The following is a 15,201-nucleotide window of genomic DNA, read 5'->3' on the forward strand; positions in this document are numbered from 1 at the left end:
ATGAAAAAGATTTACAAAAAAAATTAAAAATACACGTTAACAATAAACATTAATTTTCAGCAGATTTGTGTAGGAAATTTATTTATTTTTTCTCAAAAATTAAAATTCCCAGAATATCGGTATAAATTATCGGCTATCGGCCTGAAAGTTCACAAATTATCGGTATCGGCTCTAAAAAATCTATATCGGTCGATCCCTAGCACCGGGTATCGAATTATCGATACTTTTGTACCCGGATCAATACAATACCCGGACTGCGCAGCCTAGTATCAGAGAACATGGCACGCACAGCCTCTCAGTGCACGCCATGTTCTCTTCAGCAGCACAGTGGAGAAGGAGGCAGTCACTTCCTCCCCACTGTGCCGCTGCCACCAATGAGAGGAGAGGGGAGAAGGAGGGGAGGGACTATGGCCACTGCGCCACCAATGAAGATAACTAACCCATTAATTCAAATATAGGCGGTGGGTGCCGGCGGCAGAATCACATACCTGGCACTCCACCTCTATGACAAGGCGCTGCGATCCGCAGCAAATAACCCCTCAGGAGCCACATTTTTTTGTCACCTTGTCCCCCCAAAAAAATAGGATAGTACTGTTCGATTATCGGCTTGACGTTTCGTAAAATGACGAATGCACGCAGTGTATTTTTTTTTATGGTATTGAGTATCGCAATACTTTATGGATCGAAATCGAATCAAAATTTTGGTATCATGACAACCCTAGACCAGATACGAATTGACTGCACCAGAACTCACTAAGATGTACTTAATTCAGGTCAGAGGAGCCATATCTGACACACGGACCTTGTTTCCCAAACCAATCACCGGTCGTGATAATCAGCCCTTAAAAATGTCCAATTTCATTTCCCACCAAAATGTATAAATATGTAAATAGAAGACAAAACAGATTCTGTCGTGTAAATTTAAAGAACTACATGTTACATAAAAATACCTGGGGACAGCTGACAATCTAAGGTGTACAGGTACATCTCAATAAAATTTGAATATCATCGAACAGTTAATTTATTTCAGTAATTGAATTTAAAAAGTGAAACTCATGTTATTAGATTCTTTACACACAGAATGATTTATTTCAATTGTTTATTTCTTTTAATGTTGATGATTATGGCTTACAGCTAATGAAAACCCAAAAGTAAGAATATTATTATATAAGAGCAATAAAAAAAAATAATTTTAATACAGAAATGTTGACTTACTGAAAAGTATTTAGAGTATATGCACTCAATACTTGGTTGGGGCTCCTTCTGCATCAATGCAGCATGGCATGGCAGCGATAAGCCTGTGGCACTGCTGAGGTGTTATGGAAGCCCAGGTTGCTTTGACAGCAGCATTCAGCTCATCTGTATTGTTGGGCCTGGTGTTTTATCTTCCTCCTGACAATACCCCATAGATTCCCTATGGGATTTTGGCCAATCAAGCACAGTGATACCGTGGTTATTAAACCAGGTATTGGTACTTTTGGCAGTGTGAGCAGGTGCCAAGTCATGCTAGAAAAGGATATCAGCACCTCCATAAAGCTTGTCAGCAGGAAGAAGCATGAAGCGCTCTAAAATGTCCTGGTAGACGGCTGAGCTGACTTTGGACTTGATATACCACAGTGAACCACTGCGTGTCTCTCCACTCTTCCTCCAGACTCTGGTACCTTGATTTCCAAATGAAATGCAAAACTTACTTATATTGGAAAACAGGACTTTGGTCCACAGAGCAACAATCCAGTCCTTTTTCTCTTCAGGCCAAGTAAGATGCTTCTGACTTCTTTGGATCACGAGAGGCTTGACACAAGGAATGTGACAGTGGTAGCCCATGTCAGTGTGGTAGCTCTTGAAGCACTGACTCCAGCTGCAGTCCACTCCTTGTGAATCTCCCCCAAATTCTTGGATGGCTTTTTCTTGACAATCCTAACGGGGCTGTGGTTATTCCTGTTGCTTGTGGACCTTTTTCTACCACACTTTTTCCTTCCACTCAACTTTCATGAATACACTTGGATACAGCACTCTGAACAGCTTCTTTAGCAAGGACCTTTTGTGATTTATCCTGGAGGGTGTCAAAGACTGTCTTCTGGACAACTGTCAGGTCAGCAGTCTTTCTTCCCCATGATTGTGTAGCCTGCTGAACCAGTCTGAAGGACCAATTAAAGGCTTAGGGAAGCTTTGCAGGTGTCGTGTGTTGATTAGCTGATTACAGTGTGACCTCATGAGTCTACAATACTGAACCTTTTCACAATAGTCACATTTTCTGAGTTACTGACACTTGGGTTTTCATTAGCTGTAAGCCATAATCATCAACATTAAAGATCACTATGTGTGTAATGAATCTAATAACATACGAGTTTCACTTTTTGAATTGAAACACTGAAATAAATTAACTTTTCGATGCTATTCTAATTTATTGAGATGTACCTGTATGGGGAGCTTCCCACTTTTCTCCAACAAATGATGCTGAGGTACAGTCACACAATTGCACAGAATTTTTTTTACCCAATTTACTCAGCAGAGTGTGTGAGGAGAAGTTGTGAGAGACGGCTTTTAGCAGAACAAGTGTTCTATTGAAGGTTTAAGGGGTTACTCATGTTAAATCCACTTTGGGGCAAAGGCAGTTACATAGTGAAAATAAACGAACTCACCATTCCAGTGACCTCTGACCTAGCGCTGCTGCTCAGTCCCGTCTGGGCTTCAGTACGGACGTATAATTGTGGCTGCAGCAGTGACAACCCATATACTGCTACAGTCAATGACTGGCCTCAGCAGTCTGGTGCTGTACACCACTGAGGTGTGATTTACCTGCAGTGCTAGAAGGGATATCACCCCTGCTGCAGCCTGGCCGATGGTACTGAGCAGCAGCATTGGATCAGAGTGGGCTCGGCAGGAGAGTCAAAGTTTATTTTAACCACGTCCCTACCATTGCTCAAAATAAATCTTGCTTGGAAAACCCCTTTTTGGAGGAATAAAGGATGTTTTCTTACCAGTTCTGAAAATTGCTTTACTACTTGTCTTTGTTTCAGGTTGGTTTCACCATCCAGATTAGCAGTTTCTATGTGACAGAGCCCATCTGGATCACTGGATGAGAGCAGAAGTATGTCAGCAGGGATGATCTCATTGCAGCGCAGCTGTATAAAGTCACCAACTTGCACTTCTTTCCAGAATCTCTCCACATATTTTCTCGCATTCCTAGGCAAAGCAAATGAACAGAAGGAAGATCTTTAGGTAATAGAAATAAACGATCACAACAGCATCATAAACCTTTCACATATTAAACACAACTTACAACAAAAGTAGATAGATCATAGCATAAAAATGTGCGTACAGAATGTTCACTGAAAGGATCTTTATACAAAAGGCACTCTCTGTAAAGACACTTGTCTTCCATGTCATCGTCTGTCCATTTCAAAAATTCCACCCAAAGAATAAAATGTATACGTATTTGTAAGGGCTCTTTCACACTTGCGTTGTCCGGATCCGTCGTGCACTCCATTTGCCGGAAGTGCCCGCCGGATCCGTAACACCGCAAGAGAACTGAAAGCATTTGAAGACGGATCCGTCTTCAAAATGCGTTCAGTGTTACTATGGCAGCCAGGACGCTATTAAAGTCCTGGTTGCCATGGTAAAGTGTAGTGGGGAGCAGTATACTTACAGTCCGTGCGGCTCCCGGGGCGCTCCAGAATGACATCAGAGCGCCCCATGCGCATGGATGACATGATCCATGCGCGTGGCGCGCCCTGACGTCACTCTGAAGAGCCCCGGGAGCTGCACGGACGGCAAGTATACTGCTCCCCACTACACTTTACCATGGCAACCAGTACTTTAGCGTCCCGGCAGCCATGGTAACCATTCAGAAAAGGCTAAACGTCGGATCCGGTAATGCGCCGAAACGACGTTTAGCTTAAGGCCGGATCCAGATTAATGCCTTTCAATGGACATTAATTCCGGATCCGGCCTTGCGGCAAGTGTTCAGGATTTTTGACTGGAGCAAAAAGCGCAGCATGCTGCGGTATTTTCTCCGGCCAAAAAAACATTCCGTTCCGGAACTGAAGACATCCTGAACGGATTTCTCTCCATTCAGAATGCATGGGGATAATCCTGATCAGGATTCTTCCGGCATAGAGCCCTGACGACTGAACTCTATGCCGAAACACAACAACGCAAGTGTGAAAGAGCCCTAAGGTTGCACCGGGTATCGAACTTCCGATACAAAATCGATACCTTTGCACCTGGACTGATCCTATACCAGGATTTGCTATTTTACGATCTTTTAGAAAACATGGCACGCGCCACGCTTAGCGCGCACCATGTTCTCATGAGCCGGCACAGTGGAGGAGGATGTGGCCACTGTGCCATAATATATATAATTTCGGTACCCCTTAATACAAATAAATGTAGGTGGCTGGTGCTGGCCGAATCACACAGCCAGGACCCGGCATCAATGACAGGGCATGGTGAACGGGCTTCGCTGGATCGCCATGGTTCCTCTGCTCAGCTTTCCTGGACACTCCACCTCATTGACAGGGCCAGGCATGCAGGTGGCGAGAGGAGTGTCAAGGGAAGGGAAGCTAAACTGCATAGAGTGCCTGGGGCTCACCCTCGGTGCTCTTATGCCTTAATTTGAATATTTTTCAAAAACATCACTTCGCAGAAACGGATTAGGCGAAACAAAAGGTATGGTTTTAATCAGCAGGGTCAGGCATTATAGCTGATTTAATAGGGTTGATTCTGCTGATCAATGTCCTTTAACCCCTTCCTGATGGCGTTCGGGTGTTTAAAGATGGCGCTATTTACACAGCAGACACCTGGGGCTAATGTCTGTGATCGGTGACAACAATGATCGCAGACATTAAACCCCTTGGGATGCCATGGTCAATTGTGACCACGGCATCTGAGCACTGAACACACCGGAGCACTGCACTCCCAGAGTTGAAGTGGCTCCCCCACATGGTTGGTTGTTTCTAATACCTTGAGTGTCTCTGAGAAAACCCATGGTATTGAGCTATAGTTCCAATGGAGGCCTCCAGGTGACAGGGCTCCATAGGAAGAGACTGAATTCATTATAATCTGCTGTGTAAAATCATAGCCGAATGAGGAATGCATGTTCAGGAACCCTAGGGGAATGCCGTAAAAACCAAACCCATAAAACTAGGGCGCAATTGCGATTTGTTTTCCCATTCCACCCCATTCTGAATTTTTTTTCCTGCTTCCCATTACTTCGTATGTGGTGAAAGTGCAACTTGTCTGGTAAAAAAAAAAAGCAAGCCTTCATACTTTCCGTATGGGAGTGAAAAATTAAAAACACAGATGGAAAAATCACTCGGGACTGAAAGGGTTAATAAGGGGTTGTCCAGATGGACAATACAAAAGTGGCCCAGGACATCCAAACATTGGGGCGCATTTATGAAACTGCATGAAGGAAAACACTGTCTTGCTGCTCTTAGTCACCAGTCACAGCACGGCTTTCATTTTTCCAAGGCAGAATATGCTATAAAAGCTGGGCTGTGATTGGTTGCTATGGGAAACCAAGCCAGCGCTTCTTTTAGACATAAATCTCTCCCAATGTGTACTGAATGTGCAGGAAACCCAGATATAGGTGAAATACAAAGGGAAACAACAAATCCAGCCGTTAGGAGCACTAAGACAGAGCCCCTTTGGAAAACGAAAGATAGGAATCTGATTGGTTGCTATGAGCAACTATGCTAGCTTTCCTTAAGGGTCCATTCACACGTCCGTATGCGTTTTGGGGATCCGCAAAACATGGACACCGGCAATGTGCATTCTGCATTTTGCGGACCGCACATCGCCGGCACTCTCATAGAAAAGTGCGGATCCGAAAATGCAGATGCGGACATCACATCCCGGCCCCATTGAAAATTAATGGGTCCGCACCTGTTCCGCAAAATTGCGGAACGGATGCAGACCCATTTTGCGGACGTGTGAATGGACCCTTACACCAGTTTTGAGAAATCGCCCCCTGTATGTATGAATTATTTGAAATTGCATTACTGCTATATTTACTGTGCATATACATCAATTTAATCAAAGTGTGAGCCCAGTGACCTCATCACAACAGAACGGTAAAGGAAGTCTAAAAGATTTCTACTATTAGTAACTGGAATACTCCGGAGTCATTAGTCACACAGTGTGTGCCAGTACATCAACATCGGCTGGTTTTCTTCTCAGGATACCAGACCGGGCATGTCACACCTTCTCCAAACAGGAAAGGAGGTAAGACCGGAAGCCTTGTGTGTACACCTTACTACATGGCCTAGTGCTGTCAGATGCTCTTATTTCAAGGGAACCTCTCACCACAAAACGAGGGCGTTACAGAGCAGGAGGAGCGGAGAAGATGGATATATAGCTTTATGGGTGAAGATTAAAAGGGTTTTCTCACTTCAGTAAGTTGCATTTATCATGTAGAGAAAAGTTAGATAATACAAGGCACTTACTAATGTATTGTGATTGTCCATATTGCTTCTTTTGCTGACTGGATTAATTTTTCCATCACATTATACACTGCTCGTTTCCATGGTTACAGACCACCATGCAATCCATCAGTGGTGGTCGCGCTTGCACACTATAGGAAAAAGCATCAGCCTCTCTGGTGGCCGGGACCGTGGGAGCGCAAATAGGCTAGTGCTGTTTCCTACAGTGTTCAAGCACGGCGACCACTGATGGATTACAGGGTGGTCTGTAACCATGGAAACGAGCAGTGTATAATGTGATGGAAAAATGAATCCAGTCAGCAAAAGAAGCAAAATGGATAATAACAATATATTAGTAAGTGTATTAACTTTCTCTACATAATAAATGCCACTTACTGAAGTGAGACAACCCCTTTAAGTAATTTTATACATTTATATCACTACTTTTTCTGAACTTAACACCACCCAGTGTACAACAGTGACTGACAGCTATCTACAATATGTATTTACACTTACCCAGAGAATGCCAGTCACTGATATCAGCTCCCCTGTGTACAACTATCAATGACTGACAGCTATCTATGTATCACAGGGAATGAGAGAAAAGAACGCAACCGGCACTGCTACATGTGCCTATACAGTCACTGGAGCACATAAAACACTTGGATCCCGAACCTTCACGGTGGTGCTCTGTCTGTGATGTAGTAGTTATAATGATAGCAGAAGAAAAAAGCACCGCGGCACTCACCACTGGTCACAAAGTTGCTGTTTGCAGTTTATTTTTCAAATACACATCGTGGACGCGGACAGGACACAGCCTCGGGAGGCTTGACAAAGCGCAACACAGCGCGAAACAGCTGTAGCCTGTTCATTCACCTGTGTCCTGTCCGCGATGTGTATTTGAAAAATAAACTGCAAACAGCAACTTTGTGACCAGTGGTGAGTGCCGCGGTGCTTTTGTCTTCTGCTTTCATTATGACAGCTATCTATGTATACACACACACACAGACAGAGAATGCCATTAGAATGTTCTTTCTTTAGACTTGCACCAGCAGGAAAAACTAAGTTTTATTCATATGCAAATGAGCACTCGCAAGTGCCCAGGGGCAGCGTTCAGTGTGTAGGTGCCCAGGCTGCTCTGCCTTCTTTTCACTTTACTCCTCCCCAGCCTCTGCCTTTGCCCGCCCTCCAAGTCTCTTGCCTCATCGATGGGTCCGGACTTGGAGGGCGGGCAAAGGCAGAGACTGGGGAGGAGTAAAGGGAAAAGAAGGCAGAGCAGCCTGGGCACCTACACACTGAACGCCGCCCCTGGGCAATTGCGAGTGCTCATTTGCATATGAATTAAACTTCGTTTTTCCTGCTTGTGCAAGTCTAAAGAAAAGAACAAAGGTACCGTTACAATCCTGTATAGGTGTGCTACAGAGCCATGTAAGCACTGTATATGGCCATATGGAGGTGACAGACTCCCTTTAATGGAAGTTAAAAATGTATGTTTTTTTTTGTTTTTTTTTTAAAAAGACCAACCCCTGCAGTACCCCCCAGTTATATTATAAATAATGCCCACCATATTGCCTGCAGTATCCATAATGGCCACCCTGGAGTGTCCCCAGTGTCTACAATAGCCACAGTATGCATGTATGTATTAAAGACCCCCACAGTACACTCTGTAGATATAATGCCCCAATAGTGCCTCCTGTAAATAGAATGCCCCCCCAAAAAAATTAAAATAGCCCCATAGACTGCAATGGTTCGGAAAAACGGCCTTCACATGGACATTTCTCACGGTCAAGTGATGTATCCTTAGTTCAACTGAAAGACAATCTCTTTAAAGGTTTTCAAAGTTGCCAAGCTAAAAACCATTGAGAAGAACCAAAATGAAGAACAAACATACAAACTGAGGGATCAGATCTAATGATGTACAATTCATTTCTTCACTGCTCCGCGGCCTAATGGTGGTGTGCTGTACACAAGCAACGTTGGCCACACACATCAGATTGCTATCACCAGACAGCTATTGCTTTGGTTGAGCATGCATGTGTTCTGGATGGAGAGAAGACTACCACTGCCACCCAGTGAAGTGATATTTGGGGCACAGGCTGTCACTGTGGCTAACCATTGGCTGCAGCAGTGTGTGTATTTCCCTGCAGAAGAAAGAAGTGGATCCGAGCATCCAGAACCAAGCTCCACCTGACAGGTCCTGTAGGGTGGGTAAAAAGTTTTACAAACCGATGTGGGTCTGGACCACTCCCATAAGTGTACTTCAGTGTTTAACTTGCACTGGAGCAGTTCAATCCAGATTTTCGCAAAATGTAAAGGTCAATTTAAGAGATCCAGCATTTTGCTAAGGTTATCTGCCACCAATTTAAGCTGCCCTCAGATAGGGCACCATAAAGCTGGTGACAGAATCTATATAAAGGGTTTATGCGAGGCTGGAAATGGTCCCCCATACTGATTCTACTTACCTGGCTCCTGGTCCTCAGGTGTCGGGGGTGGGTCAATGACAGACTGCAACTAGCCTCCCTAGCATCACCCCTGATGTGTCATCCGTGCACGGAGAGAAGCAGCTGCGGCTGTGGGAGGACCAGGAGCGGTGCAGGGTACAAGAAGGCAGGTAAGTACAGGGTGGGCCATTTATATGGATACACCTTAATAAAATGGGAATGGTTGGTGATATTAACTTCCTGTTTGTGGCACATTAGTATATGTTAGGGGGGAAACTTTTCAAGATGGGTGGTGACCATGTCGGCCATTTTGAAGTCGGCCATTTTGAATCCAACTTTTGTTTTTTCAATAGGAAGAGGGTCATGTGACACATCAAACTTATTGGGAATTTCACAAGAAAAACAATGGTGTGCTTGGTTTTAACGTAACTTTATTCTTTCATGAGTTATTTACAAGTTTCTGACCACTTATAAAATGTGTTCAATGTGCTGCTCATTGTGTTGGATTGTCAATGTAACCCTCTTCTCCCACTCTTCACACACTGATAGCAACACCGCAGGGGAAATGCTAGCACAGGCTTCCAGTATCCGTAGTTTCAGGTGCTGCACATCTCGTATCTTCACAGCATAGACAATTGCCTTCAGATGACCCTAAAGATAAAAGTCTAAGGGGTCAGATCGGGAGACCTTGGGGGCCATTCAACTGGCCCACGACGACCAACCCACTTTCCAGGAAACTGTTCATCTAGGAATGCTCGGACCTGACACCCATAATGTGGTGGTGCACCATCTTGCTGGAAAAACTCAGGGAACGTGCCAGCTTCAGTGCATAAAGAGGGAAATACATCATCATGTAGCAATTTCGCATATCCAGTGGCCTTGAGGTTTCCATTGATGAAGAATGGCCCCACTATCTTTGTACCCCATATACCACACCATACCATCAATGGTGCAGCACCTGAAACTACGGATACTGGAAGCCTGTGCTAGCATTTCTCCTGCGGTGTTGCTATCAGTGTGTGAAGAGTGGGAGAAGAGGGTTGCATTGACAATCCAACACAATGGGCAGCACATTGAACACATTTTATAAGTGGTCAGAAACTTGTAAATAACTCATGAAAGAATAAAGTTACGTTAAAACCAAGCACACCATTGTTTTTCTTGTGAAATTCCCAATAAGTTTGATGTGTCACATGACCCTCTTCCTATTGAAAAAACAAAAGTTGGATTCAAAATGGCCAACTTCAAAATGGCCGCCATGGTCACCACCCATCTTGAAAAGTTTCCCCCCTCACATATACTAATGTGCCACAAACAGGAAGTTAATATCACCAAACATTCCCATTTTATTAAGGTGTATCCATATAAATGGCCCACCCTGTATAATCAGTGTGAGGGACCCGGGCGTATGAGGGTGCCTTTTCCAGACTCACATAACCCCTTTAAAGAGGACCTTTCATTACGATAAAAAATCTAAACTAAGTATGCTGACATGGAGAGCGGCCCCCAGGGATCTCCCTGCACTTACTATTATCCCTGGGCGCCGCTCCGTTCTCCCGGTATAGGCTCCGGTATCTTCAGATTTTCGGCTCAACTGGGAGGAGCTGCTCTTGTTCTCCTAGGCGTCTCCTTCTCCCAGGCTGTGGCGCTGGCCAATCGCAGCGCTCAGCTCATAGAAAGGGAGAAAAAAAAAAACTCTCAAGCTATGAGCTGAGCGCTGCGATTGGCCAGCGCCACAGCCTGGGAGAAGGAGACGCCCAGGAGAACAAGAGCAGGCTCCTCCCGGTTGAGTCGAAAATCCCAAGATACCGGAGCCTATACCGGGCCGGGAGAACGAAGCGGCGCCCAGGGATAATAGTAAGTGCAGGGAGATCCCTGGGTGCCGCTCTCGATGTCTGTATAGTTAGTTTAGATTTTTTATCGTAATGAAAGGTCCTCTTTAAGATTAACTGCTCATGCAGCAAGCCTCCTTGTCCATGAACTGGAAAGAAAGTTAAAAAACAACAAAAGGTTGCACATTTTGGAGAACTTGCGGCAACATTTGCTACTTTTTTACGCCAGAAAACAGAAGCACGGCATAAACTGGTACCACTTGTGACACAGTGAGGGGTTGTGTCTGGCAAGGCGGGTATTTTCCTCCCAGCATATGCGGCTGGGCTGGTTTCCAGCCAGGTGAGGTCAAATACCGGACCGGAGTTTAAGTGCCGGTCCGGGTTTTGGCAGCACCTGGCTGTCCTCTAATAGGCAGCTGGGCTCAGCAGAGAGGTCTCTGTTTTTGGGATCTGATGCTTTATGCCATGCTGGAGGGCTGAGAGCCGCACGCTTGGGAAAAAGGCCCCCTAAAGCCTGCTGTGGACTACTAAAGGTAGAACTGCCAGCAAGGTGACTTGTGAACTTTCCATTGTGTGTGAATTAACACCAAGACTGCAAAGTTAAGTGCTGTTTTGTGCAATTGCCTCAAGTGTGAATAAACACTGACGTTTTGAGTTAAGAACTTGTATTTTGCCTTTGTACTGCGCCCGCTTACCCTATCTACCAGAGCGAAACCCCACATACTATAATTGCTAAACTAAAAACAATAAACCTGGCCTTTAGAGAAAGGTAGTACAGAGCGATAATAAGGAGGCAGAAAACTACATACAGAAAAGAGAAAATATTTATCCTTACACTATTGTAATACAGATAATACATATTTTCTAACAATAGGCGGAAAGTTTAACAAACGTCGGCTTGCTTAGCATGACTACAGATCCTGCAGACGCTGCTCCCTCCCAAAACCTAGATCAGAGTAAAAAGTGGATATTTCTCACTGTGAAGCACAATGGAGTCAGCTACACCCATTATTAAACTGAATGATAAGCAGCTGCAGTCATTTTCTGGTTCTTTTACAGAGACTTTTCTTTCATACCAGTACAGCATATATTTTATCAAATTTATCTAATCTACTTCAACCTACTATTCTCTGCTTTATTGGCTCTTACCCTGTAACGACCCCAGTTTCCAACAGAAGATAGCTTGTTGAAGATTTAAAGTGAGTGTGTGCGACCACCTCAGTGAGGTGGACAGAGAAATAAGGAGAAACAAAAAGGTAGCGCTATAAAGATTTATTGGATATCAAAAAAAAAAAAAAAAAAAGCCTCTTTACGCCATGCCATCCACAAATGATATTAGTCATTTAAGAAGTCTTAGGCCTCATGCCGGGTCCGCAATGCACGGGCACAGACTGTAGGGGCGCATGCCGATTGTGGACCCATTCACATCGTGGTGTCCACGATCCACACCACAAAAAAGGAGCGCATGCACTTTTTTTTTGCGGTGCGGAAGCACAGACAGAAACCCCACTGAAGCACTCTGTGGTGCTTCCACGGGGTTCTGTGCCTCTGCTTCACACTGACCTTCGGTTCTGTGCCTCCGTTCCACACTGACCTTCCGGATTGTGGACCCATTTAAGCGAAAGGGTCTGCATCCGTGATGCGGGGTAAACACGGCCGATGCCCGTGTATTGTGGACCTGCTGTTTGCAGGCCGCAATGCGGCCACAGCTGGGCAACGGCTGTGTGCATGAGCCCCTAGAATGATGGCAGTGGACAGAAAACCTGGATAACCATGAACGATCCCACAGAAAATGATAAGAGATATATGGGAAAGGGCCTGTAGGTGGTAATGCTATGCGTTGAAACTGAAATGAATTGCTGAAACACACTGAATCAATGTATGTTCAATGTAAAAGTTGACAAACAGGTAACTTTCAAGTGACAGATTTCCTTTAAAGGAAATTAGTGGGATCTAATGGTCATATAACATGTGTGGGGACCTGCTGACATTCCACAAAAAAAATTATATCTAAAGGAAACTAGGATCAAGGAGGAAAGAGCATATACAAGGCATTCAAAAAGTCTCCAGACCCTTTCACTTTTTTTACATTTAGTCATGTTGCAGCCTTGTGCTAAAGAATTCAAGACCCCCCTCACCACCACCAATCTGCACTCAATACCCATAATTAAAGAGATTTTTGCAAATTTATTATAAAAGGAAAAAACTAACATTTTGCAGGTATTCAAACACTAGTTCTGGGGGCCTCCCATTTCTCTTGATCAATCAAGGTGTAGAAACATCTCAAACGTGGAGTTCACCTGTAGTAAATTCAGTCGACTGGACAAGAATTGGAAAGCTACACCCCTGTCCATATCGGAGTAAAAACTAAGCCATGAGGAGGAAAGAACTGCCTGTAGAGCTCAGAGACAGGATGGTGTGAGGCACAGATCTGAAGGTTACAGCAGCTGACACAGAAGACTGGTCAACGTTCAGGGAAATCCGAATGGAGCAAAGTACAGAGATCATGAAAACCTGATCCAGAGTGCTCTGGAGCTCAGGCTGGGCTGTATGTTCACCTTCTAACAAGACAATGACCCTAAGCACATAGCCAAGACAACACAACAGTGGCTTCAGGACAACCTTGTGAATGTCTTTGAGAGGACAAGCCAGAGCCCTGACTTGAACCCAATCAAATATCTCTGGAGAGACCTGAAAATTGCTGTTAAATAGGACCTGTTAAATAGGAGTCAGCATACACCTGCCATCATTTAAAGTGCCTCTGATTAACCCCAAATAAAGTTCAGCTGCTCTAGTTGGTCTTTCCTGAAATTTTCTTACTCACATCCCACAGCAAAAGCCATTGTCTACAGAGAGCTTCCAAAGCATCAGAGGGATCTCATTGTTAAAAGGTATCAGTCAGGAGAAGGGTACAAACGAATTTCCAAGGCATTAGATATACCATGGAACACAGTGAAGACAGTCATCATCAAGTGGAGAAAATATGGCACAACAGTGACATTACCAAGAACTGGACGTCCCTCCAAAATTAATGAAAAGACGAGAAGAAAACTGGTCTGGGAGGCTACCAAGAGGCCTACAGCAACATTAAAGGAGCTGCAGGAATATCTGGCAAGTTCTGGCTGTGTGTTACATGTGACAACAATCTCCCGTATTCTTCATATGTCTGGGCTATGGGGTAGAGTGGCAAGACGAAAGCCTTTTTTTTTTTTTACGAAGAAAAACATCCAAGCCAGGCTACATTTTGCAAAAACACATCTGAAGTCTCCCAAAAGCATGTGGGAAAAGGTGTTATGGTCTGATGAAACCAAGGTTGAACTTTTTGGCCATAATTCCAAAAGATATGTTTGGCGTAAAAACAACACTGCACATCACCAAAAGAACACCATACCCACAGTGAAGCATGGTGGTGGCAGCATCATGCCAAGGGGCTGTTTTTCTTCAGCTGGAATTGGGGCCTTAGTTAAGCTAGAGGGAATTATGAACAGTTCCAAATACCAGTCAATATTGGCACAAAACCTTCAGGCTTCTGCTAGAAAGCTGAACATGAAGAGGAACTTCATCTTTCAGCATGACAACGACCCAAAGCATATATCCAAATCAACGAAGGAATGGCTTCACCAGAAGAAGATTAAAGTTTTGGAATGGCCCAGCCGGAGCCCAGACCTGAATCCGATTGAAAATCTGTGGGGTGATTTGAAGAGGGCAGTGCACAGGAGATGCCCTCGCAATCTGACAGATTTGGAGTGTTTTTGCAAAGAAGAGTGGACAAATCTTGCCAAGTCAAAATGTGCCATGCTGATAGACTCATACACAAAAAGAGTGAGTGCTGTAATAAAATCAAAAGGTGCTTGAACAAAGTATTAGTTTAAGGGTGTGCACACTTATGCAACCATATTTTATTTTTATATTTTTTCTTCCCTCTGCCTAAAAGATTTGTTTGTTTTTCAATTGAGTTGTACAGTTTATAGGTCACATTAAAGGTGGAAAAAGTTCTGAAATTATTTATCTTTGTCTCATTTTTTTACATCACAGAAACCTGACATTTTAACAGCACTATATGGTGAATCCTGGTGCAATTTCCTCCGACCACAGGCATCACAGCAATGGAAAACGATAGCGGCCATATACAGTGCTTTTAGTCTCATATTAGGGAGCATGATTGGAATTGTATTCTATAAATCGAGATAAATGTATTGTGGATAAGTCGTGAATGGAAGATTGTCACTTATAGTTTCAAGATGAGGGGAAATGGGTGGACATTGGTCCTGAGGATGTTGGGTACTGATCGCACTTGACACCTTGGTGCCATAATTGGTGTGGTGATGATCATCAAAGTGATATAACCACACCCTCTCTTATTGCCCTTTATTTTAAAGAGATATTGTTTCCTTTATGGGAACTCATGACTGTACCTCTTCCTATATAGACTGCTTGATATCCCCCCCCCTTTTTTCTAGTAGTTTCACTATGTGGTCTATATGTACCAGACAATCTTATGCC

The 15,201-nt window shown here is 44.1% G+C and overlaps 1 protein-coding gene across 2 annotated transcripts in view; it reads right to left on the bottom strand.

The window, feature by feature from the left end:
• Positions 1-15,201, bottom strand: part of ATP10A (ATPase phospholipid transporting 10A (putative)) — a 136,182-nt gene that overhangs the window by 76,717 nt on the left and 44,264 nt on the right. For both annotated transcript variants that reach the window (XM_040425128.1, XM_040425129.1), the window contains exon 2: positions 2,982-3,186. In XM_040425128.1, the coding sequence (XP_040281062.1) occupies positions 2,982-3,186 (205 nt within the window). The remainder of the gene's footprint in view (positions 1-2,981; positions 3,187-15,201) is intronic.

This window comes from Bufo bufo, chromosome 3 (genome assembly GCF_905171765.1).
Source record: "Bufo bufo chromosome 3, aBufBuf1.1, whole genome shotgun sequence".
Classification (NCBI taxonomy): domain Eukaryota; kingdom Metazoa; phylum Chordata; class Amphibia; order Anura; family Bufonidae; genus Bufo; species Bufo bufo.